Below are 26229 nucleotides of genomic sequence, written 5' to 3' on the forward strand. Positions count from 1 at the left end.
CTGATAGAATCAAAAGATATTGTAGAGAGGATTCATGGAAGAATCATTCTTTCCCCCAAATTTGACTGTCCTCAGAAATTGATGATTATTTTTGTGAGCGATGCACAATGTGGTCCTAACCATTAAGTCTCAGCAACACAAACGCAGTGCAAACTGATGTAGAGCTTGGTAGTGTTAACATGCCATGCATTTTCTCAACCTTTTGCTGCTAAACTGCATCTTGCCTCCAATGGGAAACTATTAAACCTTTGCCTGTGAAGCTAGTTGCTGAAATTATATTTGTTTCAACGTTTCTGTACATTCTCATATTCGTAATTTAGGATTGCATTTTAGGATATGTTTAACATATCTTCAGGATATGTTTTTTCATTGGGCTTTTTGTCAGGTTTTTTCACAAAGTAGTGCATTGGTCTTGTGACTTCTGGAAAGCCTCTCACTAAAAAATTAATTCTCACCTCACAAAATAAATTATGATTTATTCACACAGGCTACAATAACCATAAATTAAATAGTGACGTATGCAATGTGAGGAAGTGTTGCGGGAATTCTTTATAGTGAAACTGACCTGACTACTTGCATAATACATTGTTATTGGCAGCACATCTTTCAAATATGATTAATTTTGGGATGATATTTATTCTGCTTAATAATTTGGATGCTGCAGATTTTATTTAATTTAATCTACTTTGAAAACAAAAGCACCAATTTAAACAGGATAGATGCTGATGGTTTTGGATTTATTGTTCAAGATCTTTGCATAATTTATCCTACCAATTATAATTTTTAAATACAGAATCGTGTTACTTTTAAAGTTTGATCACAAAGTATTGATGGCTAATTACCCCATTGTGATGGTGAAGAGGTTAAGAGATTCTTAGTACTGATTAGTGGCAATAGTAGTAATTCAGTAGCAGTAGGTATTCTTGTTTGTTATGCAGGCAAATTTAAACTACATGTCTATTTTTCTTGTTTGTCTCAGTATATTTTTACAGACACGAGAAATCACTACTTATGGACCACTTTAAACTTCTGCAATGACATCCAGAACTTCCCTATTCCATTCAGCCCAACAGATCTCCTCCTACACAGCACCAACCCCAACCTCGTGCTTGGTTATGACAGCTCTCATCCAAACAAGCAGGTATGGTTCGTTATTTGTCTCCGGTGTTTGCTAATGCAGAAAATGAATGGGCAATGATGCTGCTTGGTGAAAATCTAAATAGGAGTGCTACTTTCAAGCTACTAAGACATGAAACAAAAAAAACAATTGTTTATTTAGTAGAAATTTATCTTTTTATTGAAATATTTAAGGGCATAGTGTATCAAGCACAAGAAAGTAGTCAGACTTCCATGTACAAATGTGTGCATACTATGTCAATACAAAAGGAATCATTTTTACATTTATTTGTAATGAAAGTGTAGAATTTGGTTATCTTAATATATTCATCAGTCAATCTGCCATCCAAAAATGGCGCACATTAAAACAAAAGCTAAGGTACTCGTGTATAACTTATAAATCATTTTCAATTGTAAGGACTTAACTACATAATCAACATTTTCCTTCAGTGATGATAAAGTCCAGGCAGCCATGTTTAATGGTGAGGATGGTCAAGCTTGTCCAGTTTGAGTGGACAAACGTGTCCAGTCATGCACTATACTATTAGAGCCACATGAAGTGCATAACCTTTTGACCAACGTCCGTATAAAATGAATGCTGTCACCCTGCTTTTCTATAATTTTTTAGCAATTATGTTATTTAGTGTTGTTATTTAGCAGATGGGGCTCGTCAGCCTGGGAAGGCAGTCCATCTAGGAGAGGGAAAACTCTGATTTAAAACCTCCACTGCCTTGTGGCCATATCCAGTCTGGGAAAAGGCTCCAGGAGTAAACCTCAAGAAAATCCGTAGTCGGAGCCCCGAAAACAGTTTGCCGTTGTCCACAACCTCGCTCTGGCAGCTCCTGCGACGGCGCTGGTCCCAAACTGTAACGGCCCTGCTGTTCCTTTGGATCAATCAGCGATGTGGAGAGGGGGACGTGCTGCATGGGCAACAGCCTGTCCTCCATATTACATCGCCCAGGCTTGCATCCGATCAGGATGCATCACCCATGGTCAGTCATGACCGAGAGGGGCCTACTATTTAGCATTGAAGTACTTGGAACATCAACTGGGCTTCTTAATTTGGGTTGTGGTTCTATTCAAATGGATGGAACAGCGCATGATGTGCCAATATCCAGTCCTTCAGCTTGGGTTGTTGCAGATGCCCCTGCGGTGCTGGCTCGAGGGGCCGAATGGCCTACTCCTGCACTTATTGTCTATTGAAGTAGATGATGAATCCAGGGACAGACTAAGGTCAATTGAAGTTGTTAATTTTTCTCTATCAGATCAATATATAAAAGTGACCAAGAATGTATGCTTAAGTGCAGCTTTTACTAAGCAAATTATGGTTTTATCTTGCAGCTTTGGAAATCTGATGACTTTGGACAAAGTTGGGTCTTAATTCAGGAACATGTCAAATCTTACTACTGGTATGGATATTAATGTAGCATTTTCTTTAATGTTAATTTCTGTAACTTGGTATCAAGATTTATTTGAGGAAAGCACTGCAAATATTCTCGTTGATCATTGTCGGTATGAGACGACTGTCGAGTACTTGATTCATATTCTCTAAACACGTATTATTGAATGATTTATAGCGTTGTAGAACTGTGCATCTTGGAATCTGTTAAATGTGTTGGATTGATTGATTGCTTCTATCCACGTTTCTGCTGATTCTATGGCATAATCGGTTAAGTTGGTTTGTTGGGATGAATGTCAGAATAGCTTGAAATAGATTGATCTTGGAAAAAAGAGACATGGCTGTGGATATATTTTGACTGTAAGTTGGTCCAACGAAGTTGGAACTAGAGTCATAGAGTGTTACAAGGTGGAAACAGGCCCTTCAGCCCAACTTGCCCACACCGTCCAATATGTCCCATCCACATAATCCCACCTGCCTGCATTTGGCCCATATCCCTCTTAACCTGTCATATCCATTTACCTGTCTAAATGTTTCTTAAACATTGCATTAGTCCCAGCCTCAACTACTTCCTCCGGCAGCTCATTCCATACACCTACCATCATTTGTGTGTAAAATATTATCCCTCGGGTTCCTGTTAAATCTTTCCCCCCTCATCTTAAACCTACATAGGTAGACAAAAATGCTGGAGAAACTCAGCGGGTGCGGCAGCATCTATGGAGCGAAGGAAATGGGCAACGTTTCACGCTGAAACCCTTCTTTAAACTGATGCGGGGGGGGGGGGGGGGGGGGGCGGGAAGAAGAAAGGAAGAGGATGAGCCGGAGGGCTGAGGGAGAGCTGAGAAGGGAAGGAGACAACTAGGGCTGCATAGTCTGGTTCTCGATCCCCCCAACATTGGGCAAGAGACTATGTGCGTCTACTCGATCTATTCCTCTCATGACTGTGGTACAATTCACAGAACGATTGTTGTCCCATTAAAGTATTTTCAGAAACAAAGTACATTTGTTATCCAATTTTACAGGGGTGTAGAACCATACGACTCACCTACTACAATTTACGTTGAACGCCATGAGCCAATGACTTTCTCAAGCATCATCAAAAGCACTGATCTCTTTCAGAGTGAAAACCATGAGATAATTTTGAAAGAAGTAGAAGAGTTTCAGTTGCAAGGCAAATACATGTTTGCCACAAAGAAGGTGGTGAGTATTCTGATATATCCTCTGATGGTTTAGTTGCTTTAATAGAAAGTCGAGTAAAAGAAATAGCTTTAAAAGAAAAGCTATTGGTTTTTAAAAGTGTTCAATACTGATCTTTGACTCTATAATAAAAACGAACATAAATACTTAATGTGACCAAGAAGATTTTCTCAGAATATGTTCTACAGCTGTTGCCGGGAGAGTAGTGTATATTGAATAATTATCATTCTCTAGTCTTCATTTTCTCTCTTCCCTTCTTTCCCTCCCCCCCCCCCCCCCCCCCCCCCCCCCCACTTCAATGTCACCATTTTAAATCAGTTATTCGGTTGATTTAGCTTTTTTTTTTAACTTTTTGCCTAATCCGTTCCATATGACTAGTTACACTTTAGTTGGCAAATCTTTCATGGTTGAGGACAATCTCTTTCATGGCTCATGATTGTAGGGAATGTGTTGATGATGAAGAATTCCAATCCTTAGACCAGACTATCTGACATACTATTGAGAATGGCCAAATGGAGGATCAGAGTTGGATCTTGTCTTTTTTTGTCCCCTGTTGTTTTCTTCCTCCAAGGTGTGTCTGTTGCCCTCAAAGCAACATTTTCTCCATGTTGTGATGCCACAGGGTCTTGGGTAATATTTCTCAGACTTTTGATGTCGGACTCCTCTGTAGTGCTTGCTTTGAGAGAGCCCTTAAAATGTTTCCTCTTGTCCCCTTGAGTTCATATTTCTTTACTCTGCTGTGAGTACAGCAGTAGGGTGCCCTGGGACCGATTCACACTAGTGGTGATGTCACTATGGAGTTTGTATGTTCTTCCTGTGAGCATGTGGGTTTTTTCCGGGTGCTCCAGCTTCCTTGGACATTCTAAAGACGAGCAGGTTTGCAGGTCAATTGGCTTCTGCAAATTGCCTCTTAGTGTGTAGGACGTAGAACTAGTGTACGGGTGATCGATGGTTGGTGCGGACTGGGGGCCGAAGGGCCTGTTTCCACTCTTTTATCTCTAAACATTCTAAAACTAGTTGTGAATGAGACTAGTGCATGACTATCTAATCATGGCTTCTTTCTGTTGTACCTCTATCATGGAGACCTGAGGTGCTTAGTTCCTTCCCAGATTAAATGTGGGGGACACATGACAGGCACATGAAGAATATGTCCTGTCCATTAGAGCTAGTTGAGTGAGCTCTCGACTGGAGCCCTCAGGTCGGTTCCGGTTGGAGGCCACCGGCTCCACGATGTTAGGCCCAACGACAATGGAGACCCGACAGGGAAAAGGTCGGGTCCCCGTACAGGGAAGAGATTTCAAAGGTTTCCCCCACATATACACATCTAAAAAATATAACCAAAAACATACAACTAACGGGACAAAAAGAAAGAAAAGACGGACGGATTGCAGTCGAGCCGCTGCCACAAGGCGCCGCCACACCAATTTTGTGTCTATCTTCGGTTTAAAGTAGCATCTGCTGTTCCTTCTTGCACATTCCCTCCTATTTTGCAATGAGTTTGAAAGATCCTGCTGAGTAAGTGTTGAAACTCTGCCTAAATGCCGCTAATCTTGATGAAAGGATTGTGTTGTGTGTTCATGAGCAAACTGCTTACATTAACATTTATTTGCTAATTTAATAGAAGTGAATTGTCTTGCCGAGAGCAGGGTGATGGCCTATTGTTTTCATTATTGACATTGATCAAATGCATTTGCAAAGGTTTGCAAGTTAATGAAACAAACGAGTTAATAATGTCATGTGTTGGAAAGAACGGCAGATGCTGGTTTAAATTGAAGGTATACACAAAATGCTGAAGAAGGGTCTCGCACCGAAACATCACCCATTCCTTCTCTCCAGAGACTCTGCCTGTCCCCTCTGAGTTACTCCAGCATTTTGTGTCTACCTTTAATTATGTCATATTATGTAACTGCTATCAGCAAGATGTGTGTTCATTTTGTTCCTTAAGTTTCTGAGCCTAGTAACTCCATAAATATCATTCATGTTGTATCAGATTATTTCCCCAAAAAAGGAATAATTGAATAATTCTCAGCCATAGTTGATTTTAATTTTTATTAACATATAATTTTACAGGAGAACCTTATAGAAATGTTCCAGAATGTTCAATTAAAAGTTTCATATAAAAATAGTCGACTAAATCGCTTTCGTGCTCCCATGCTGTGAAATCATTTTGGGACCTGCCAAGGGTGAATATGTGTATTAATGTTGTCGCTATTAAATGCCACATTTTGTTGGATGGAGGTTGAACGAGCGCCTGAGGAGCATTTGTACTTGTTTGTGTAGAGGACTATTAAATTCATTTAATCAGTGATTAAAGTTAGGTATTTTATGCTTTAGTCACAGCTTTCTTATCAAATATCCGTGGAACAAGAACAAATACATTAAAATGCAATTAACCCTAAAACTCCAGTTTCAAAATTGTATTGAGAGGGAGAGACAAAATGCTGGAGTAACTCAGCGGGTCAGACAGCATCTCTGGAGAAAAGGAATAGGTGATGTTTCGGCACAAGAACCTTCTTCAGACTCGGGTCTGACCCGCTTAGTTTAGAGATACAGCACGGAAACAGGCCCTTCAGCCCACCGAGTCCGCAACGACCAGCGATCCCCGCACATTAACACTATCCTACACACACTGGGAATAATTTTTACAATTTACCAAGCTACTTAACCTACAAACCTGCAGGTCTTGGAGTGTGGGAGCAAACCGAAGATCTCGGAGAAAACCCAAGCAGGTCACGGGGAGAATGTACAAACTCCATACAGACAGCACCCGTAGTCTTGATCGAACCTGGGTCTCCGGTGCTGCAAGCGCTGCAAGGCAGCAACTCTACCACTGCGCCACCGTGCTGCCCTGCTCCAGCTTTGTGTGTCTATCTTTGGTTTAAACCAGCATCTCCATGCAGTTCCTTCCTGCACAATGAGAGGGAGAGTTGTCTTGTGTAGCACCTTTTTCAGAATTGCTCCATAGGACTTTGGTTGTGGCCACACAGAGCTCCCGTTTTGTGGTGCTTGATATATCATTGCCTTGGTATAGAACTGCTTCGTTGAGCCATCTTAACAGTTATTTATTTTAGAAAGAATCAGTTAAAATTTTACATGAAACATTTTGTAAATTTATTTAAGTAGCAACCATGATGGCAGGAACTGTCTTCAAGATGTTGCTGAGATATATGACAAAAATTAGCAAGTGCATTGACTTTAGTGCCTCCGATATTAAATGACAGTAACCCACTCCAATAAGCGATCTCTTCCTGTAATATTAAGCAAATGAACTTTGTCTAAACAGGTTTCTGAAAAAAAAGCATAAAATCTAAACCCATGTTTGTGTAAATCAGATTGATGTTTAGAATTACACTTTAGAATGAGATGTTTCCTCTCTTCATGAAGTAGGAGAGTGGAAGATATGGGAAGAAAATGTTTGCGGATGACCAGAAATTGTTTTTGTGCAAATCCTTTACTTTGTTTCTTTCCACCCCCTTTATGTTCTGTACAACCCCACAAGGGGGAGGGGGAGGGGGGGGGTGTACAGTAATGAATTGCAGCTGAAGCAGAAATATGACCAAGCTCACTTTGTGGCTCACCCACTCACTAGAATCATGAAAAGTTAATGATTTAGAAGGAGGTCAGTTAATAGGACGGGTTTGGAGGGATATGGACCAAGCACAGGCAGGTGGGACTAGTGTAGCTGGGACATGTTGGCCGGTGTGGACAAGTTGGGCCGAAGGGCCTGTTTCCACACTGTGTCACTCTGACTCTATGACTCACAAGTATGTACTCGGGCCTGTAATTTGAAAACAAAAATCCATTGGCCTTGGCTGTTCTGCAGTGCCAGGAAGCTCGTGTAATGCCTGCTTTGTCCAGGTACTGTTCCACTGATGTATTGTCCCATTGTGGTGATGCTGCCTGCGAGTGATGGTACCATAGAGTGGCTGGGAATAATGGGAGACTTCAATCTTCATGAATTGGCTTAGTTTATTATTATCACGTGTGCTGATTACAGTGAAAAGCTTTGTTTGCGTGCTAGCTAGGCAAATCATACTTGAATGAATGAACAAATAAGTTTATTGGCCAAGTATGTTCACATACAAGGAATTTGCTGTGGTGCTCCGCCCGCAAGTGACAACATGACACAGTGACAATTTAGAATGACACCTAAAACACTAAACATTAATAATAAAACATTATCGATTAAACGTGAATTAAATAAAATACCAGAGCAAAAGGAGGCTACAGATTTTTAATGTCTACATAAAGAGTGTATTGTTCGCGACTTAAAAGGCTTCACTGGGCAATGCATTGTCCTGTTCTTGATCACTCTTATAGTTTGTGTTGTTAGGCTGCCACCTGGTGGTCGATTTAGCAGTTAATTTGGGAGAACTTGGATCATGTGGGTTGCAGTCACCTTGTACGCTGCAGACTCCTTATTGTTGACTTGGCCCATTTGCCATTGTTGATTTTAATGATTATTTGATTGTTTTTTAATCTTCAAGGGGAAGCGTGCAATCTTGATGTCCCCAAATAGACATCCAGACAATAATTTTAATGGGTAATAATCTTGCCAAGTCGGGCCACCAAACATAGGCAAACTTGTCCATTTTCTTATTAGCTATCAACCTGTTTGGAAATGTATAGATCTGAAAATCTGCTACCAATGCCCAATGGTGAAAAAACTGCATTTCAGTTAGGATAAATTGCTTTTAAAATATAGTAATATATAGTAATATCCATTGTGTGGACAATTGTAAGGACCATACATGAAGCCAAGTAGTTTGGTTACTCTCCCATAAATGACATTATAACTCTTAATCCAATTGCAGCATCTTAACCTGAAATGTCCGTTCCTCTTGACAGATGTTGCTGGACCTCCCCCCGACCCCCCACCCCCACCCTCCCATATATCTCCCTTATACTTCCCACTGTCTCGGGAAAGCAACCAACATAACCTGCTGAGTTCCTCCAGTAGTTTTTTTTTTTTCTCACTTTAGATTTCGACGGCTTCATTTTGTTTTGGGGTTAACTTCCAATGTGGCATTCCGCATGTTTGTAGAATGTTCTACTGTCGATATTGGTAAATGCGGAGGTGTGATTCTCACTTGGAGCAACAATACAAAGCATGTGCAAGAAGGAACTGCAGATGCTGGTTTAAACTGAAAATGTACACAAAAAGCTGGAGTAACTGGGCTTTTTGTGTCTATACAAACATGTAGTTGCTGTCAATTAGAGCAGAGTGCTTGAGCAACAATTCCTCTTGGCCTGTCACATAACAGGGCGCTGACACACAGCTGGATGGAAAGGAAACAGAGGGGGAAGTAGAAATAATGGCCCCCAACAGCAGGTATATTCTCAAAGATTCTGTTTAATGCATATCCAAGCATGGAATAATAGTGAGAATATGTGTGATCCACTTAGGTATCCTTGCATACTGTCGTCATGACTCCAGTACTCGCAGCACACCTGTCCAGTTGTAGTCTTGTCTTTAAAAATGAAAAAAAATGTTTTTCTCCTTGTTGTGGTTTGAAAACATTTTGTTTTTGTTTCCGATAGCATCTTTTGGGGAGCAGTGACCCATCTGTGGTGCAGTTGTGGGTTTCTTATGATCGGAAACCAATGAAACGTGCTCATTTCCTCACAAGACATCGAATAGTGGTGAGTACATGAATAGGAAGAACACTAAAAGCCCAACTTTTAATTCTTGTATTGAATCCTTTCTCAAAGTTTATTAGATTAGGGAAGTTCAGTTGCCTAAAAACTCGAGGCTTTGCTAAAAATATGATTAGATGCTGATCTGTTGGAAAAAAAAGGTTATGAATCTGATATTATTACAGCAGTGTTCTGTGAATCTAAGCAACTTTTTATTCACTGCAATGTTCAGCAGAATGCTAATGATAATATTTAGAGGTGCATTAAATGCTGTCCAGCTAAGCCAGATTGTGCTTGTAAGGTGGTGGCATGCATATTCAGTGGGCATATTATTACCGGTTTCAATAGACAACAGGCGCAGGAGGAGGCCATTCAGCCCTTCGAGCCAGCATCACCATTCACTGTGATCATGGCTGATCATCCACAATCAGTACCCCGTTCCTGCCTTCTCCGCATATCCCTTGACTCCGCTATCTTTAAGGGCTCTATCTAACTCTCGTTGGAAAGCATCCAGAGAATTGGCCTCCACTGCCTGCTGAGGCAGAGAATTCCACATATTCACAACTCTCTGGGTAAAAAAGTTGTTCCTCATCTCTGTTCTAAATGGCCTACCCCTCATTCTTAAACTGCGGCCCCTGGTTCTGGACTCCCCCAATACTGGGAACATGTTTCCTTCCTCTAGTGTATCCAATCCCTTAATAACCTTACATGTTTCAATGAGAAACCCTCTCATCCTTCTAAACTCCAGAGTGTACAAGCCCAGCCGCTCCATTCACACAGCATATGACAGTCTCGCCATCCCGGGAAATAACCTAGTAAACCTACGCTGCACTCCCTCAATAGCAAGAATGTCCTTCCTTAAATTCGGGGACCAAAACTGCACACAATACTCCTGGTGTACTCCTGGTGTGGTCTCACTCGGACCATGTACGATTGCAGAAGGACCTCTTTGCTCCTATACTCAACTCCTCATGTTATGAAGACCAACATGCCATTAGCTTTCTTCACTGCCTGCTGTACCTGCATGCTTACTTTCATTGACTGATGAACAAGGACCCCCAAATCTTGTTGAACGTCCGCTTTTATTAACTTGACTCCATTCAGATAATAATCTGCCTTCCTGCTCTTGCCACCAAAGTGGATAACCTCACATTTATCTACATTAAACTGCATCTGATCACTCGCCCATCCTGTCCAAGTCACGCTGATTCCTCATAGCATCCTCCTCACAGTTCACACTGCCACCCAGCTTTGTGTCATCTGCAAATTTGCTAATGTTACTTTTAATCCCTTCATCTAAATCATTATAATATATTGTAAATAGCTGCGGTCCCAGCACCGAGCCTTGCGGTACCCCACTAGTCACTGCCTGCCATTGTGAAAGGGACCCGTTAATCCCTACTAATCCCGTGTATTACGGCCAGTCTATCAGAATTGTTTCCATTTTGAGTAATGATATGGAGAATGCACTTTTCAGTACAAAAAATGAATGTGATTTAAATTGTGGTGTGTGACTATACTAACTGTTTTATTCATGCATTCTTCAGGAGTACTATGTGGCTGACGCATCAGAAGACCAGGTGTTTGTCTGTGTCCATCTAAGCAATAACGTGACCAATCTCTACATCTCGGAAGCAGACGGGCTGAAGTTTTCACTTTCTCTGGAAAATATACTGTATTATAGTCCAGGAGGTGCAGGAAGTTCAACTCTGGTGAGGTAGGTAAATGAACATTGACTCCTAAAATAAATTAATGTGTTATTTAAAGTCTCTCAGTGAAAATATCTTCTTGTTACATATAGCCAGGTGCACTAAATGAGCTTGGATTAAATTAAAATAAAGCTGTTTTATTGCCGAAATTATGCCCTTTTATCCTTGTTTAAAAAATATGACGTTTTAATTCCCAGACTTTAGACCTTATCAGTTACCCATTCCTTTATTTAAGGCCCGCTACGGGGGTGTTCTCCACAAAGGAAGTCTCCTTCCTTTGCGATCGCTTGCTTGAAAGGAGATTACATGCCATTGTTCTTGTCATGATTCTTTTCCAGGGCATGTAACTGTTAACCGTGCTACCACTCAAGATGCCATTATTAATTGGCTCAGAAACCTAGACTTCAAGATAAAAGTGGCGACTAAATCTGTGATAAGATCAACATGTTACTGCTTCTAAGGTACACAAAAATGCTGGAGAAACTCAGCGGGCGCAGCAGCATCTATGGAGCGAAGGAAATAGGCAACGTTTCGGGCCGAAACCCGGAAGGGTTTCGGCCCGAAACGTTGCCTATTTCCTTCCGGGTTTCGGCCCGAAACGTTGCCTATTTCCTTCAGGGTTTCGGCCCGAAACGTTGCCTATTTCCTTTGCTCCATAGATGCTGCTGCACCCGCTGAGTTTCTCCAGCATTTTTGTGTACCTTCGATTTTCCAGCATCTGCAGTTCCTTCTTAAACACTTTGTTACTGCTTCTAGTTGTGTCTGAATTCTGCAATTCTTTGCTCTCCTTTCTTATTTTGAACTTTTATATACATTAAATGATATCTCTAATTTCCTACCAATATTGGAAGTTGCCCAAATAGCTCATATGTAGACTTTAAAAAAATACTTTTGATCTCGATCCATATTGAAACATTATTTTTATTTGACAAGCTGGTATTTAGTTTAGAAAAGATTGGACAAGACATCGAACAGCGTCTTTGTAACTAGATTCAGAATTGCTGATGTCTCTGAGTTCAATCAAATGGACCACAGTTTTGCCAGTTCACTTTGAGATGGTTCATCTACAGTATTCCTGCAACCCTTGTCAAAAAATGGGTAAAATTCCACCAAATTATTTTGTGTACTACATGTGAAGCAGCAGCGGAATGGTTAGCACGAGAGCAAGTTATTTAGCGGCATTTCCTTTCCTTACCAATGTTGTCCAAGTAGTTTTAAGGTAAATGCGTTCTTGATGCTTACAATCACCAAGTTGAAAATAGATCATCTACTGTATGTGATGTCGAAGATTTCTATCTATTCATGATCTGGGATTTGTTCTCCTTTCTCTGGTAGCATTTAATTTGGTCTTAAAAGTAATGCTGTGTTTCACCTTGCTATTATAAAACGTTGCACGACAAACTTTCAATTATGTGAAGGCAATCCTGAAATAATGCTTTTTGTTTCTTGCCTTGAGGAGAAATCCATTTGCCTTGAAGGAAATTAATGATTTGAATTTAACCATGCCCTAATCACATTGTAATAATAATATTTTCAATATGACCACAGAAATGATAACTGTATTCTGTCTTGCCCACCCCCAATATTTTGACTTCACACAAAACTCTACCTGAGTATTTATACTGCAAGCAGTACTGTATCATCAACATTTTCTCATGGGCTGGGGTTCTCTAATATCTGGATGTCAATATTCTGCCCCCCCCCCTGATAAATAGTGAGAACAAATCTTTAATTTGTTATTTTTGGAGGTGGGTTGATGTCTCTGAGATTGATGTATTGAAATTGTTTTGCTTTATGGTTTTCCTTGTAGAAAGATTTAATTGAGATGAATGATGATAGCTCGGTGATTGCATTCCGTTTGCCTTCAATGAACTGACGTACTCGTTTTTTTAAATGGCAGATACTTTGCAAATGAACCATTTGCAAATTTTCATCACGTCGAAGGACTGCGTGGAGTCTACATCGCTACCCAGCTGAATGGGTCTTTCACTGATGAGAACATGAGATCAGTGATCACATTTGATAAGGGTGGAACCTGGGAATTACTGGAGGCTCCAGCTTCTGACAGCGATGGTGATCAAATAGACTGCAAGGTATGGATGGTAACAAGCAGAACAAATACATCTATCCTGCCCGTAAGGCTAAAAACATAAAATAGTTTTACAAAGCACCAAATGACAACGATTTCAGTCTGAGAATTTATTAATAAGAAATATGAAAACATTGTAATCAGCACAGTGTAATTTGGAATTGAGTAGCTAAGTAAACATAACTGTCTTAGAGACAAACAGGGCAAGTTGTAATGGAGAGTAAATAAATTACAAATTAGAAAACAATTATCTTGCATTTGGCTTGCGTAGACAAATAAAATAAATGGTTGGGATAAAAGTGTCTCATGACAACAAGCATCTTTGTAATCATTGTTCAGGGAAAAACTGCTGGAAAACGTAATGGAACTGAAAAGTGAACAGGTGTGGTTGCTCATGATTTTGGGAACAGTGGTAGACAAAAGCGCTGTAGAAACTCAGCGGGTGCGGCAGCATCTATGGAGCGAAGGAAATAGGCAACTTTTCGGGCCAAAACCCTTCTTCTCTAAGTCCGATGGGAGGCGGTTACAGAGATGGTGATGCACCATTTAAACATACCTTCCATTCCAGACTAATCCCATTAGATTGGATGGTGGCAAACGTAACATTGGTGTTGTAGAGTTGTTTTAACCTGAAGTTGCGGTTACTGGAAGGCACTGTTTTTGTTTTTGCAGATTGAACAAGGTTGCTCGTTGCATCTGGTACAGCGTTACTATGAGCGTCGCAGAGCCCAGATCCTCTCCAAAGCATCAGCACCAGGCCTTATCATAGCTACAGGTGATGCCTTTTGTTCTCCAATTCGTGTAGAAAAGTAAGCAAGATAACTACTTAGCACTGATTTTCGTTGGCAGAATGATGAATCCATGCCCATTATCTGGTAACTAGAAATGGTATATATTCACTCTAAGCTGTACCTCCATTCATTTAAAGTCCAAGATAGACACAAAAAGCTGGAGTAACTCAGTGGGACAGGCAGCATCTCTGGAGGGAAGGAATGGGTGACGTTTCGTGTCGAGATCCTTCTTCAGTCTGATTCTTCGATTTAAACCAGCATCTGCAGTTCCTTTCTACACGTTTAATATAAAGTTATTTGGACAGGAGAGCAAGTTTTCGTTCTTGTCGATGGATTGTTTAGCTGAGCTGCATGTAGACTACATGATTTTGATTTTGTCACACACTTCTTACAATTATTGGACTCCATGCATATGGTGTCATTGTGGCAGGAACAGCAGATATGTATGCTCAGGCACTGCAGTTGAATCTCAAATTCACCCAGCTGACCATTCTCCAGGTGACCGGTACACTCTCTCCAAGATCTGCTTCTAGTTTCTTCTAGAAGATACCATTTTTTGTTTTCATGTCAATAGGCTTTTTTTCTTCATGTTAAAAGCACATAAATACACATGTGTTGTGTTATTTAATGACAATTCGCACAACAAGTTAAGGAATTGGAGCATAAATCTAGTTATTACTTTTACCATTCATGCTAAATTTCTAAAACAATAATTTCATGTGTATTTCTCCTTTAGGTTCCATTGGCAAGAATTTGGCAAACAAACTAAACGTATATGTCTCAAGTAGTGCTGGGGCTCGGTGGCGTGAGGTAAAACCCTTTCATACAACTTGTTTTCTCTCCTTTTAACTAGTTATTTTTTCTTAATATTATTGGAAAAGGTAACTCTAAAAGTTTAGTTTAGAGATACAGCGTTGGAAGCAGGCCCTTTGGCCCACTGAGTCGGTGCCGACCAGCGATCACCCATGCACTATGTACGATCTTACACTCTAGGGACAATTTGCAGAAGCCAATAAACCTACAAGTTTATTGTAAACCTACAAACCTGCTCATCTTTGGAATGTGTGATAACATGGAGAAAACCCCCGCTTTCATGTCAAGAGTCGAGAGTTTTTTTCATATTGTCATATGTCCCAAAACGGAACAATGAAATTCTTACTTGCAGCAGCACAAGATATATGTAAATGTAGTCACAAAATGCTGGAGTAACTCAGCAGGCGAGGCAGCATCTCTGGAAGGGTCAAAACCCTTCTTCAGACTGATGTAAATGTAGTACTCTGTAAAACCCATAATAAACAACAACAAAAAAGTTCAGTATATATCAGTCATGGGAAGAAAGTACGAACTCTACATATAATACCCGCAGTCAGCATTGAACCCAGGTCTCTGGTGTGTAATGCCCCTGTCCCACTTAGGAAACCTGAACGGAAACCTCTGGAGACTTTGCGCCCCACCCAAGGTTTCCGTGCGGTTCCCGGAGGTTGCAGGTGGTTGCCGGAGATTGCAGGTAGTGGATGCAGGTAGGGAGACTGACAAAAACCTCCGGGAACCGCACGGAAACCTTGGGTGGGGCGTAAAATCTCCAGAGGATTTCGTTCAGGTTTCTTAAGTGGGACAGGGGCATTATGGCAGCAATCTACCCCTGTGCCACTGTGCTGCCTGGGGAGATGTTATTTGAAAAAGAAAGTATAACAAAGTACTGTAAACTTTGTCAATATTTTTAAATTATGATGAGCAAATCGAATAAATAAGGAGTTAGGATCATAAATTGCCATTTAAGCGGAGGTCTGTGAAAGAGAGACGATAAAGAAATGTAGAAAGTAAGCAGGAAATGGAGAAAATCTGGTTGCCATATGAGATCAAATATCATGTCATTTTTGCAGAAAATAGCTTTAAATTCCGGTTGCAATATGTCGTGCTGGGGAAAAGGGCAAATTAGATCTTAAAATGTACAGTTCAAGATGTGACATTATGACAGTCAGGTGGAAGTTAGTTGTTCAAATCACTGATCCAGACCCATGCTGATAATGGTGAACTGTTAGCTGTGTCATAAAAGATGAGGTGCGAGAGGTTTAAAAGAGATTGCAAAAGGTATTTCATTTAGCCGTTAGGCCTCCAATTCAATATTAATAAGCACCAGCTGCAGAATATTCCCACCTAAATGAAATTGGGATTTGCTGAACATTGGTCGCACCATATAATATAATATTGCTTACTGTCATGTCAAGAAAAGTAATTCTATTACAAATTCTAGCCATTAGCTGTCTGCCACATTATCTGATGCTGCATCAAGATTACATTGTACTGTATTCAATTGCAAAATTCCAGTCTGCAAAAGATCCGGATGGTTTTCATGAATAGAATTTGGTCCAGATTGTAGGTTTGCTCGACTCTTGTTCTGAAAAATCTTATCTGGTGAACAGTGTACTGCTCAAATAGGTTTTATTGGAGTCCTTAACCACAAACACAGAAGATGATACAGTCATTATGTCATTGTTGTTTGGGGAAACTTGTTTTGTGTAAACTAGTTACTGTGTTGGTAATGTGGACGATGGTAGATAATGAGCAAAAAAAAACCCCAAAGTGCTTGAGGAAGGCAGCAGGTAAGGCAGCATCTGCGGAGGACAACGGACAGACGACGTTTCCGGATGGCACCATTCTTCAAACTGATGTAGAGGGAAGAAGGCTGGTAAATATAGGTGAGGGAAAAGGGTGGGGCAAAACCAGGCAAATGATATTGGTCGATATGTCATGTCATATCGAATAGGAGTAGAATTATGCCATTCGGCCCATCAAGTCGACTCCGCCATTCAATCATGGCTGACCTATCTCTCCCTCCTAACCCCATTCTCCTGCCTTCTCCCCATAACCCCTGACACTTGTACAGGTGTATATCTCAGAGTCTCTTTATACAGGTTTTTTTTAATGTTGACTCGTATAATAAGAGATTTGACGTACTTTGACAACTCGGGCTCTGGCATTTATTCACCAACATATCAATATAAATTTACTATATCATTATAACAAAAATGTAGAAACTCAAATATAGCATGTAAATTAATTAGGTTTGTTGATTTTTTGTATGTTCTCAGAGGTGTGAAAAGTTTGTTTGACTCCTTTTATGCAGAGAGTAGGGAGGTGGCGGAGATCTGGGTTGAGTTCTCCAGCATGTTTAGCGTACAGCATAAAAATTTGAAGGGAAAGTAGCAAAACAATGAAAAGGTGTAACAGTGGGACAAATTATATTCTGAACACTCCTGTGCCTCTTTTTTTAGGCCCTAAAAGGTTCCTACTTCTATTCTTGGGCTGATCATGGAGGCATCCTGCTGGCAGTTCCTTGGTTTTCACCGACTAATCAAGTAAAGTGAGTAAACTAGAGAATGAAGTTTGTACTTTCCAAACTTTACAATTGACAATAGGTGCAGGAGTAGGCCATTCGGCCCTTCAAGCCAGCACCGCCATTCAATGTAATCATGGCTGATCATCCCCAACCAGTACCCCGTTCCTGCCTTCGCCCCATATCCCCTGACTCCGCTATCTTCAAGAGCCCTATCTAGCTCTCTCTTGAAAGTATCCAGAAAACTGGCCTCCATCGCCCTCTGAGGCAGAGAATTCCACAGACTCACAACTCCCTGTGAAAAAGTGTTTCCTCATCTCTGATCTAAATGGCTTGCCCCTTATTCTTAAACTGTGGCCCCTGTTTCTGGACTCTCCCAACATCAGGAACACGTTTCCAGCCTCTAGCTTGTCCAAACCCTTAATAACCTTATATGTTTCAATAAGATCACCTCTCATCCTTCTAAATTCCAGGGTATACAAGCCCAGCCGCTCCATTCTCTCAGCATATGACAGTCCCGCCATCCCGGGAATTAACCTTGTGAACCTACGCTGCACTCCCTCAATAGCAAGAATGTCCTTCCTCAAATGTGGAGACCAAAACTGCTCACAATACTACAGGTGTGGTCTCACTAGGGCCCTGTACAACTGCAGAAGGACCTCTTTGCTCCTATACTCAACTCCTCTTGTTATGAAGGCCAACATGCCATTCATTTTCTTCACTGCCTGCTCTACCTACATGCTTACTTTCATTGACTGATGAACAAGGACCCCCAGATCCCGTTGCACTTCCCATTTTCCCAACTTGACACCATTTAGATAATAATCTTCCTTTCTGTTTTTGCTACCAAAGTGGATAACCTCACATTTATCCACATTAAACTGCATCTGCCAACTCACCGAACCTGTCCAAGTCACCCTGCATTCTCGTAGCATCCTCACAGTTCACACAGCCACCCAGCTTTGTGTCATCTGCAAATTTGCTAATGTTACTTGTAATCCCTTCATCTAAATCATTAATATATATTGTAAATAGCTGCGGTCCCAACACTGAGCCTTGCGGTACCCCTCTAGCCATGCTGAAATGTTAACAATGAAATCGCGGGGTGACGCCTGTGTGGTCGTGAGTAGTCGCCCAAAGAGTCGTACCTTTTTCTGGTCGCCGCTGGATTTTCAACATGTTGAAAATTTTCGGCAACCTGCTGCGACTATGACGGGTGCCGGCAAATCATAGAAACAGGCTCTTAATTTTTCTTTTCTCATTTTTGAAACAAGTCAGGTAACATCAGAAGATGGTGAAATGGAGTATATTGCTCGTCTGATATTTGTTTCTCTATAGATGCTTTCAACGTTCAATACTTTCAGCATTTTCCATGTCTTTTCATATATCCATTATCCATTGTATTTTGTTTTAATGCTTTTTTTAAATTATATATGAATTTCAATGTTGTGTAAGTTTGATGCAAGAAAGAGATGTTATTCAGCTGCTTGGAGTAAAACTGCTGCAATATTACATATTCATAAATTCCTTTTGCTAAAAAGGTACAGTACCAATGAGGGAGAGACATGGAAGGTCATTACTTTCGCAGAAGAGAATATTATCGTATATGGACTAATTACTGAGCCAGGAGAAAAAAGTACCATCTTCACACTCTTTGGATCGTTCGCAACGAAGTCGCACAGTTGGCTAATAATCCAGATCGACACAAAATCAGCATTGGGTAGGTCTATGATGTGACCCGTTCATTGAATGCGATAATTGTTCCCCATAATGTTTAGCAAAAAAACACTCTAATTCTGTACCACTAAATGAGCAAATAACACTTTTTTGAATGGAGAAAACCCTCTGCTTTTAATCGTCCTTGCTTATTTACTTCTAAACGCTGTGACTCAATTACAGCTATTGGAATACCTCAAATGTTTTTCCTATGCTTGGATGTCAGACTGTATTACAGAGGTACCGTATCCTAACCATTTCCGATTTCCACATATTTAGAGTTGAAAGATGAAGATTGGTGAGTTTACCAAGCGGGTTTAAGGATAATAATTAAGGATGATGGTTGATATTTGCCAACCCTGCAGGAGTTATGAGACTTTTCATTCATTTGTCATGGACACACATCTTAAAACTTCACATTTGAATCAGTTTTTAAGCATTCTTATATTATAATTAGAGCCTTTGTAAGTTGCTCATGTTTTAGCATTATTTGTGAAATAATTTCCATTAATGGCCATTTACACATGGCTGATCTTTTTATTCATCTTGTAATGAGTTAGCCCATTTCATTGCAAAAAAGATTAATGTATTTAATTGTAGGCATATTAGACTGAATATTTTTATGGTTAATGCTTCAATGCCAGATGTTCTCTTCCCCCAAATCTAAGTGCATTTTCCCTTGTTAAACTCTGGATGTTTGTATTTGTTTTGCTCTAGGTGTACCTTGTTCTGAGACCGATTATAAATTGTGGTCCCCGTCTGATGAACATGGGAATGAATGTTTGCTTGGTCGAAAAACTGTCTTCAAGCGCAGAGCCCCACATGCAACCTGCTTTAATGGGGAAGACTTTGACAGGCCGATTACAGTCAGCAACTGTTCCTGTACAAGGGATGACTATGAATGGTAATTAACAACGGCTAACAAGCTATACTGTACAAAAATAACAAGGAACCTTGGAAATTAGATTTTTTTTAAATACTGCTACAAGTATATTTTATTTTGGACATTAGCACTTTTTGTTATTCAGCAAAGTGTTGTTACAAATGAACCTTTGGATCTGTTTTTGCAGAGGTTTGATGTCATTCTTTGTAACATAATGTATAGAAAAATAAGTAATTCTGTGTCTTGCTATGTCATGAAGTCGGGAACGATTGGGTATATTATTGTGAAGACAGACACAAAATGCTGTAGTAACTCAGCGAGAGAACCAGCATCTCTGGAGAGAAGGAATGGTTGACATTTCGGATATTGGGACCTTTGTCAGAGGCTAGATCCTGCTGGGTATTATGCTATATTATGTTTTTACAGGACTTAACACTCTTTGAAAGATTGCTCTATTGTCCAACATTACAATGGAATAAAGAGTATCACAGATTTTAATTTATTCAGTTAATGCCATGTACTCTTAATTCACAGAATGAGACCATCTTAGCCATGCTGGTCAGGAAGAATGACCTCATTTTTGACATTTGACCTGTAACTGAGCAAGTCCAAAATCAAAGCTATTAAGTACACGTCCAATTGCTTATTAAATGTGATGAGGGTATCTGTTCTATTGTCATTCTGATAGCAAGACCCATATTTCTACCACCTCCATGGGTGAAAATGTTTTTCCTTGTTCATCTTGTAATCCTACCAACTACTTTAAATCTGTACACTTTTGTTTTACCTGTCTGCTAATAGAAATGGCTCATTCCTACTTGTAATCCCTCACACTTTTATATAGCACATTGTTTCCCCATATGGTCCACTCTTTATCAAAGAACACAATGCCATCCTGTCCAATCTCTCCACATGACTACAATTTTCCAGACCTGGCACCATTTTCATAAATCACATCTGTGTCCACTCCTGTACATTCATACATTTTCTGCCATGCCATCAGAGCGGTTTGCAGTAGTCGTGTTGTATTCTGTCTACGGTACCCTTCTTTACTGTTGTACCATGGCTAGAAAAGAAAAGTGTCCCGTATAACCTTTTTAATAGTTTAATATTAATCAAAAGTATTATTTATTGAAAACGCTTTTAAATATTGCTCTCTTTGTGTCACTTTTTTATCTGATCCTCTTAGTGACTTTGGTTTCAAGCTGAGTGAAAATTTGGCTTCCGAGATTTGTATCCCTGATCCAGAGTTCTTTGGCAATATGTCTGCTCCACCTATACCTTGTCCTGCTGGCACGACATACACACGAACAAAAGGGTAAGCATTTGCAAAGCCAAACACTGCTATTGAATCAACCATCAGCTTTTCATAGAATTATCATGTACTTGTATTGTGTAAACTCACAACCTCTAAATGCCCCAGGTGTTTGTGGGCCAATTGATTGCTTTCAAAATGTCTGTTTTGAATACTATTAAGAATTGTTGTTTAAGTAATTAATAAAGAATTACTATTTAAGTAATTCTCCAGGGTTAATACTTGATAGATCAATAATTGGTTTGTGTTGTAAGAATGATTGATTAGCAATGCCGTATAGTAACCGATTCAGATACAATGTGAGCTTGTTTCTTCCTTGTTTTCCCAGTTACCGTAAAATCTCAGGTGATACGTGTAGTGGCGGCGATGTTGAGGCTCGTTTAGAAGGGGAAATGCTGCCTTGTCCTGTGAACGGTAATTTGTAACTTTTTGTCAAGGCTGTTCAGCTTGGTGTGCCTTTCGACCAAGTGGAATACTAATATACTGGTAGGGAGACAATCTTGCATAATCATCAGTCTAAACCTGACTTCCACTGAAGTTTTTACATGGAAAAGTTTCTCTTTACAAGACATAACTTGTTGGGTAAATACATTTTCCCCCATTAGCAGAATTGTCAGCAAACTCCCCAAGTTCAATTTTGAGGAAAGAGACATGCAGGAGATTGGTATATTAAACAAATATATAAATGTATGGGATGGAATTGTGTTAATAAGTACTGTTGTTGCTAATTGGACCATGCCAATGGAAGAACGTATGCTTTTTTAAATAAATAATTGAAGATGAGTACATGTAAATTAAATTTTAAGATGTGAACAAATATCTAATAAAATAAAAAATGCATTTATCTTGAGCCATTAGTGTAGATAAACACAAAATGCTGGAGTAACTCAGCGGGACAGGCAGCATCTCTGGAGAGAAGGAATGGGTGACATTTCGGGTCGAGACCCTTCTTCAGACCCATTCCTTCTCTCCAGAGGTGCTGCCTGTCCCACTGAGTTACTCCAGCATTTTAAACAAGCATCTGCAGTTCCTTCCTACACTGTAGATAAGTAGTTTGAAATAATTTATGACACTGAGCCCGTATTACGATATATTACTGAAAGCCTGATCAATAGGCAAGTTGTATGGGTGGTTTTACATTGATGTACAGAGGGATGTTGGTGTCCAATTTCATAGCTCCTTGAAAGTGGCAGCACAAGTAGATCAAGTGGCAAAGGTGGCATATGGTTGCTTGCTCTCATATTGGGTCATTGAGTATAAGAGTCAGGAAGTCATGATGCAGCTTCAGCTTTGGGTAGGTTGCATTTGGAGTATTGTGTGCAGTTCTGGTCACTCCAATACAGGAAGGTTTGAAAAGGGTGCTGATGTAGTTTACCAGAATAATGCCTGGTTTCGGGAGTATTAGCTACACGGCGAGGTGTACAGACTTGGATTGTTTTTTCTGAAATGCCAGAGGTTGTGTGAATAGCGGGTTTAGATTACAGGTAGAGCATGGAAATAGGCTCTTCGGCCCTCCAAGTCGGCGCCAACCAGTGACACCCATACACTACTTCTATCCAACACACTGGGAACAATTTACAAAAGCCAATTAATCTACAATCCTGCACATCTTGGGAATGTGGAAGGAAACAGGAACACCCGGATAAATCACACATGATTACAGGGAGAATGTATAAACTCCACACAGATAGCACCCGTTGGCAGGATTGAACCCGGGTCTCTGGCGCTATGAAGGTGGGGGATGAGGAAGTTGTAAAGTTGCTGTCTCTTGGGGAAACTTTTAACATAGTTGTTTCATGCTGATGTTTGCTGGTGTTTGAATAAATAAATCTCTTTGCAGAGGTAAATGAATTCATACTTTATGCGTTGAGGAGCTCAATTCATCGTTACGACCTTGCCAAGGGTACAGATGAGGCACTGCCACTTCAGAACCTGCGAGGCACTGTTGCTTTGGATTTTGATTATGAAAACAATTGTGTGTATTGGGCAGATATTTCACAGCATATTATTCAGGTGAGTGCACTCTGTGCACATGTGAAGTAACGGCGTATTGTGCACGTACGTCTGCTTTAAATCAACAGGAAGTGGTACTATTTGACACCTTATTGATGGTAAACACCAGGAGTAACTAAATTATAGTTTGCATCGTTTTACTGTGTGCCTCCCAGTAATGTCTGCAGTATTCAAGTTGAGGTTGAAGTTGTAATTTCAAAATGCTGTGTGGAATGTATCCAAAGCTCCAAACATCCCATTTCTGCATTGCTCAATATTCTGATACCGCCTGAAAGAATGAATTCATTTCTCAAACAATTTGCACGTAATAAATTAATTTACTTTGAATGTGTTAATATACCTTGTTACATTTTGTATCTTAGATACATTTGTAAATATCAGGTACAGAACTGTAATCTGGATAGTATAACCCCCGTCAAACAGGGATCAACTTTAATCCCCAATGTTGCAGAATGACTGCATCTCCTTCATTTTTGAGAATTGAGACCTCAGTGAAAAAGCTTGGTGGCACAAGGACAATTTGGACTAGTCGCCCAAAGAGTCGTACCTTTTTCTGGTCGCTGCTGGATTTTCAAAATGTTGATAATTTTCGGAGACCTGCTGCGACTATGACGGGTGCCGGCAAGTGGGACAGGCCCTTAAATGACACACTTTCATTTAGGGAGTCTACTGAAATTTGTAGGAATTTTCCAAAAGAGATCCTACGTTTTTAGACCAGAATATCTTAACGACATTGATATAATGTCGTCGTTTAAATTGAGTTGAATTTGGTGCATTTATTTACAAAGTGTATTTATAACATTTTACATAATATCTTGGCAGAAGTGGATGGTGAAATCTTTCTTCGAGAGGTCTAGTAATATGTAATACTGAGGCATTGCTAGTATATGATTGCGCTGTAAGATTACTGTTGTAATTTAGTCATTGGTATTCTCTTTCCTCAGCGTTTGTGCCTAGATGGGAACTCTGGCCAGGATATAATAATCAAGGATGGCTTGCAGGCTGTGGAAGCTCTGGCCTTTGACTCCATTAGCCGGCTTCTGTACTGGATAGATGCTGGAGCAAAGAAACTCGAGGCAAGTCTAGTGCGTGTATGGCATAAGTATGAAATACTTCTAAAACTTAGAATGCATTAAATGTTTATATTCCATTTACTTCATAGTTGGTGACCAAGCATGAATGGGGAAGGAAGAAAGTGGGTGGAGAGGGCAGAAAGTGATTTGTTGGGAGACTAATTGTAATGATTAGAACTGAAGAAGCATTGCAGCTGGATGTTTGTATTTAGGTGGCATTTAAAAATAATATATGGACAACTCGGTGTAACCCGTTTTAGTTTGTCATTACGATGACTGATAGATATCCTCTTGCATTGTAGTGTTTTATGATTCCAATGAATAAATTAAATGTCTTATTGCAAACAATTTGGCATCAGTTCATTCCACAGCAGCAAGTGCAAACTCCAATCTCATTTGGACACTAACAAAGCTTAAGGAGCTCCATAAATACACATTTTATTTTAATTACTCATTAGGTTTCTAACCCTGATGGCGACCTTCGTCTCACTCTCTTGAATTCCACTACATTGGACCGTCCAAGGGCTCTTGTACTAGTTCCCACTTTAGGGTAAGTTTTGAAAATATTTGAACTTGTGTCCTTGTATGTTTAATATCATTTATTGGGATATGAAGATCAATAGATTGCTGTGGAGAGTTACATTTCTCATTTGGGGAAAATGACTTTCAAAATTTCATGCAGATTCCACAGTAGTTCTAACCAGCAAATCTTTACAACTTTGACCTGAAGCCCTTTTGTGCACAAGCAAATAAGACATCAATGCACTTAAAAGTGCTCTAAATATTTTGCTGGTTCAATCTGGGATCTTTTTGTTTTTTAATCTTCCTATACCATGGTGAACAATTATGTGATAATCAGATATCCTGGGCTGATTACACCCGACCTACATTAATTCCTTTTTGTACTGGCACTCTCCTTGCAAATACAGACCACTTCTGTACTTGAAAATAAAGTCTTACTATAATGTCTAAACTATGGTGAGATCAGTTGCCATTGAATTAGAGTTAGACACAAAATGCTGGAGTAACTCAGCGGGACAGGCAGCATCTCTGGAGAGAAGGAATGGGTGACGTTTCGGGTCGAGACCCTTCTTCAGACGTGTGCCTAAAACAAAATTCTGTATGTTGATGTTTTTATGAAGCTCCAAGTAGTTATATTCATTTTGGTGTTTGTCAAGTTGGCAAATGGGATTATAGCTTAGCCACATGAATGAGTTGGGCAGAAAGGCTTGTTTCCGTGCTGTAATACCCCATGGCTCTAAGCTGGCTCCATGAATTTAAATTTTCATTACACTATTTTACACTAGAGGGTGCTGATAGACATTATACGCTGAATTTATTTGCACCATCCAGTGGATCAAGGTGGTATTACAAGAGGTATTGTATGCAGCTTTTTATAGACCAAACTGCTTTCCTTTCCTAAGTCCTTGTATGTTTAATATCATTATTGGGATATGAAGATCAATAGATTGCTGTGGAGAGAGTTGCCATCACCATCTTGATTTGATGGTCCATTTATTTAGTGAGCTGTTTGGATGCATAGAGCATGTCTGTTATCAACAGAGCTCATTTAGATTTAAAATACCGTGACCTCGTGCCCTCATTTTTGATGTTGAAAGTAAAAGTATGGGGTGAGGGTTGGAGACGGATGTCCAATCCGCAACCTCTATGTTGTTCATGTGGAGATCCAGTAAGATTTATATTGTCCACATTTAATAGAACTTATTATATAAACTTGATTTGGATGACTGGACTGATGGGAGGCAGAAGACTCGGGTACACTCCAGGTTCCTAAGCTGTTGTCTTTGTAGTTTTGTGGTTTCTGGGGGGAAAGGTGCAAGTGGCAGGGAGATGTAGATAGACTCATTGGGCCATTGGAATTGGAGAAACAAGGCGCAGCGCATTTAAGGATGGCGGACAAGTGGAGGATATGCTATTAATGATAGACTTCTGA

At 40.0% G+C, this 26229-nt stretch overlaps 1 protein-coding gene across 2 annotated transcripts in view; it reads left to right on the top strand.

Moving 5' to 3' along the window:
• Positions 1 to 26229, top strand: part of sorl1 (sortilin related receptor 1) — a 104799-nt gene that overhangs the window by 28295 nt on the left and 50275 nt on the right. For both annotated transcript variants that reach the window (XM_033049867.1, XM_033049869.1), the window contains exons 4-19: positions 980 to 1141; positions 2458 to 2525; positions 3538 to 3715; positions 9254 to 9355; positions 10897 to 11066; positions 12959 to 13151; positions 13820 to 13922; positions 14675 to 14748; positions 17214 to 17302; positions 18817 to 18995; positions 19709 to 19895; positions 21064 to 21192; positions 21518 to 21603; positions 23030 to 23202; positions 24147 to 24278; positions 24734 to 24825. In XM_033049867.1, the coding sequence (XP_032905758.1) occupies positions 980 to 1141; positions 2458 to 2525; positions 3538 to 3715; positions 9254 to 9355; positions 10897 to 11066; positions 12959 to 13151; positions 13820 to 13922; positions 14675 to 14748; positions 17214 to 17302; positions 18817 to 18995; positions 19709 to 19895; positions 21064 to 21192; positions 21518 to 21603; positions 23030 to 23202; positions 24147 to 24278; positions 24734 to 24825 (2117 nt within the window). The remainder of the gene's footprint in view (positions 1 to 979; positions 1142 to 2457; positions 2526 to 3537; positions 3716 to 9253; positions 9356 to 10896; positions 11067 to 12958; positions 13152 to 13819; positions 13923 to 14674; positions 14749 to 17213; positions 17303 to 18816; positions 18996 to 19708; positions 19896 to 21063; positions 21193 to 21517; positions 21604 to 23029; positions 23203 to 24146; positions 24279 to 24733; positions 24826 to 26229) is intronic.

This window comes from Amblyraja radiata, chromosome 33, assembly GCF_010909765.2.
Source record: "Amblyraja radiata isolate CabotCenter1 chromosome 33, sAmbRad1.1.pri, whole genome shotgun sequence".
Taxonomy (NCBI): Eukaryota; Metazoa; Chordata; class Chondrichthyes; order Rajiformes; family Rajidae; genus Amblyraja; species Amblyraja radiata.